Below are 3,992 nucleotides of genomic sequence, written 5' to 3' on the forward strand. Positions count from 1 at the left end.
TCGTGAGGGAGGGGGGAGCGGGTAGGAAGGGGGAAAAATGTGCTGATGCCGTGGGCTTATGTGGTGAGCAAATGTTTTGAGAATGATGAGGGCAATGAATGTACAAATGTGCTTTACAAAATCGATGTTATGTATGGATTGTGATAAGAGATGTATTAGCCCCTAATAAAATGATCTTAAAGAGCAGCAAGAAAAAAAAAGGCAGCAAGAACCTTGAACCTGGTAATGTTTAGCTTTGCCGTTTACTCGTTGAGTACATATACTCACTCCTGTCTTTCCCTGACTTTCTTGTGATTTGTTATTTCACATTGACAGTAGTAAAACTGTTAGGTGTTGTCAAGTTGGTTCCGACTCAGTGACCCTATCTTCGCCAGAGTACTTTTGCAGCAGATTTGCCCTATGGGGTATTGCCTTATTATTTCCTGTCTGCTGCTTAGGGCACACATTCACAGGTTTGTCTGTCAGTGACAGTGGCAGCAATAGTAATGAAAGACGCTGAGAAAAATCTGCCTTGGCAATAGTAATGGTGACTGTATGGCTATGGTTATGTGCTATGTGTCTCCTTGGTACAACCTTGATTTTCAGAGTTTTGGCAGTTGTGTATTATATTTATCATCCATTTTGTGATCAAATTTCGTGTAATTACCTGGTCTTTGGAACCCAGTCATGTCCATAAGTGAGTGGACAAAGTGTTTTAATTTACATTTGAATAGGGGAGCTTCAAAAAGTTTATCGGGGAAATTCCATTATATTTTGTTTACTTATGGCATATGTTTATTTGACACAAATATCTGTAAACATTGACATCTAAATGTGCTTTGAATTTTGGAAAACAGGTTTTTGGATCGATGAATCTCCTAAGATTTTTCTATCCCAAGATTTGTTTCATGTGGCCATAGTGATTTTCACCACTCCTTCCATACACAAAATTCTAGACTCAAGCAATGTAGTGAAAATTGCCTTCTAGTTATGTGGCATCAAATGGATTACTTTGTCTTTTTCCTGGTACCTGTTGAAAGGTGTTCTAATGCATATCTGTTCAATAGATTGGGAAATTTTTGAAGGAATTGTTTTATTAGGTCAGTAAAGTTTTTTAAGTGTTTGACTAAGAAAATATATAGGTGTGAATCACTCCTAATAGTATTGTTGCTTGCTACTAATTTATTTGAACAAAGAAGGGAAAGGTAGTAAGTAACTTGTCATGAGTGTCTTACAGCATAAATTGTAGGTTTCATTTATTAAATGACAGAACTTAGTGTTACCAACTTTATTTTAACCTAAGGATACATTTATTGTTTCTGTAAGCTTTATTAAAATTGTAAATGGTTTGTTAATCACTTCAAGGGTGTGTTGCTGCTAACCACCCAACAAGATTTAGTCAGTTTCTTTTAATCCTACCAGTCTCTTGGCCAAAACGCAAATCCGTTGCCGTTCAACTCCATGATCCTCCAGTATGGAGTAAAATTTCCCATGAAATATCCAAGGTAGGACTTCACCACCACTTTACCAGGGTGCCTTATATACCATATACCAGTCTATAGGTGACGTAAAGCAGAGTTTGTTTGGGTGTCTTGCTGCCTCTTTCTGACTCTGGCCCCTAGCAAACCCTCTGACAGAGTAGAACTGCTGCTCCAGAGACTTTCCAGGCTGAAATCTTGACAGAAGCAGGTCTCCAGACCTACTTTCAGGTCTTCAGACCTGCTTTCTAATACAGAGCACAGGTCCGCTCAAACCACCAACTTTTCAGCCAGCAGCCAAGCACTTAAACTTTGTACCACCAGCTTGCAGGTTTTTCTTAATTGAGGTTGCTTTGAAATGTGATCTTCCTTCCTCCACTGCCCTGGCCCTTGCCCTTTGCCACCACCAGTATTCCTATCCTGCTCCTTGGTCAGCCACACCCTGCCAAGGGCTGGGTAGTTCTGCCCACAGGCTCCCTCTACAGGCTGCTCAACCCCCTTTTGCTGCAGATATTTCAGTGTACCAAATGTAATGTTTTAATATGCATACACAGGTACAGTCTGTGTTGACAAACATTTAACATTCTATGCAAACTACCTGAATATTGTTTTAAAGGCATTTAAGAGCAAATTTTAATTTCCCAAAGTAATGTATATTATTTTTACCCACAGCCTTCCCTTGGTTTGGCATGGATATTGGAGGAACGCTGGTAAAGCTCTCGTATTTCGAACCTATTGATATCACAGCAGAGGAAGAACAAGAGGAAGTGGAGAGTTTAAAAAGTATCCGCAAGTATTTGACTTCTAACGTGGCATATGGATCCACTGGAATTCGAGATGTGCACCTGGAACTAAAGGATCTAACCCTTTTTGGCCGAAGAGGGAACTTGCACTTTATCAGATTCCCAACCCAGGACCTGCCTACTTTTATTCAAATGGGAAGAGATAAGAACTTTTCAACTTTACACACGGTGCTATGTGCTACAGGAGGCGGTGCTTACAAGTTTGAAAAAGATTTTCGCACAGTAAGTATCCTTTCCTAAGTTAAAACTGAAAATTGTTAGATGCCCCGTTTAGTGTTTTTTCCCAAATTTTAAAAATGTAAGAAGACTAAATGCCCACCTGCCAAGTTCCTCAGATCGATTCCCCCTGGTGAACAGAGGTAGAATTCTTAACTAGCTTTTGATCTTGAGCATTTAAGACACTTTTATAAGATGATCAAATTGTCCAGATTTACTTCTAACACCAGCCTATGTGGAATCAGATTTACAATACATATTTTAATGAGTGAAGGTGCAAGTGGTTTTATAGCGGGAAGAATGTAATCGATATGACTAAATTATGCATGTAAAAACTTTTACTATATATGTTCAACAAAATAAAATTAGAAAAATCTTCCCTTTAAAAAAGAAAAAAAAGATTTTGGCAGTAGATCGTGGTGATTGTATCACATTGTGGGTGTAATTACTGCTGTTGAATTATACACTTGAAATGGCTTAAGCAGCAAATATTTTGTTACTTGTTTTAACCACAATAAAAACGGTTTGTTTGTTTGACAGATTGGAAACCTCCACCTGCACAAACTGGATGAGCTTGATTGCCTTGTAAAGGGCTTACTGTATATAGATTCTGTCAGTTTCAATGGACAGGCAGAGTGCTATTATTTTGCTAATGCCTCAGAACCTGAGCGATGCCAAAAGATGCCTTTTAACCTGGATGACCCTTACCCATTACTGGTTGTGAACATTGGTTCGGGAGTCAGTATTTTAGCAGTTCATTCCAAGGACAACTATAAGCGAGTGACTGGAACCAGGTAACTGGAATCTTTTTTAATCTTACCTGTAGCATTCAAATTTGTATATACAGAAGTTATTAAATTAATTATTCTACATCTTACTTGTTGGTCATTATTAGTTGTCGCCACAATTTCCACAGTGGTAAGAGTGATTTTTTCCCCCAGAAATATTTCACTAACTTTAATTACAAAACTATGATGACAGCTGGCAAGCTCCAAGCCCTGCTTAGAACAGCTAATGTGCCAATCCATCTCCCCAAGGGTGCCCTTCATCCTCGATAGTTCACTAACATGTCATCCAGCAATTGATCTCTCCAAAAGCAAACAAGCCCAAAAATATTCTGTATGGTCCATAAGGTAAGGTTTCTTTGGCAAACTTTTAGAAGTAGATCACCAGATCTTTCTACCTGGTCCAGTGGTTCTCAACCTTCCTAATGCTGCAATCCATTAATATAGTTCCTCATGTTGTGGTGACACACACACACACACCCCACCACCGCCATGAAATTATTTTCTTTGCTACTTCATAACTGATTTTGCTACTGTTATGAATCAGGTGACCCCATGCGAAAGGGTTATTCGACCCCCGGAGGGGTTGCCACCCACAGGTTGAGAACCCCTGGCCTGGTCTGACAGCACTGCTGAAACCTGTCAACCATACTGGTCTTGGAAATACAACTTCTAGCATCATAGCAACATGCAGGCTGGTGTATATTTTTGCTCCAGAAGATTCTTCTCCC

The 3,992-nt window shown here is 39.4% G+C and overlaps 1 protein-coding gene across 1 annotated transcript in view; it reads left to right on the plus strand.

Moving 5' to 3' along the window:
• Window positions 1–3,992, plus strand: part of PANK3 (pantothenate kinase 3) — a 19,675-nt gene that overhangs the window by 10,543 nt on the left and 5,140 nt on the right. Inside the window, exons 2-3 of the mRNA XM_004696775.4 lie at window positions 2,130–2,482; window positions 3,017–3,270. Of these exons, the coding sequence (XP_004696832.1) occupies window positions 2,130–2,482; window positions 3,017–3,270 (607 nt within the window). The remainder of the gene's footprint in view (window positions 1–2,129; window positions 2,483–3,016; window positions 3,271–3,992) is intronic.

Source organism: Echinops telfairi, unplaced genomic scaffold, assembly GCF_000313985.2.
Source record: "Echinops telfairi isolate 266 unplaced genomic scaffold, ASM31398v2 ScPeMD7_7469;HRSCAF=8507_0, whole genome shotgun sequence".
NCBI classification, from domain to species: domain Eukaryota; kingdom Metazoa; phylum Chordata; class Mammalia; order Afrosoricida; family Tenrecidae; genus Echinops; species Echinops telfairi.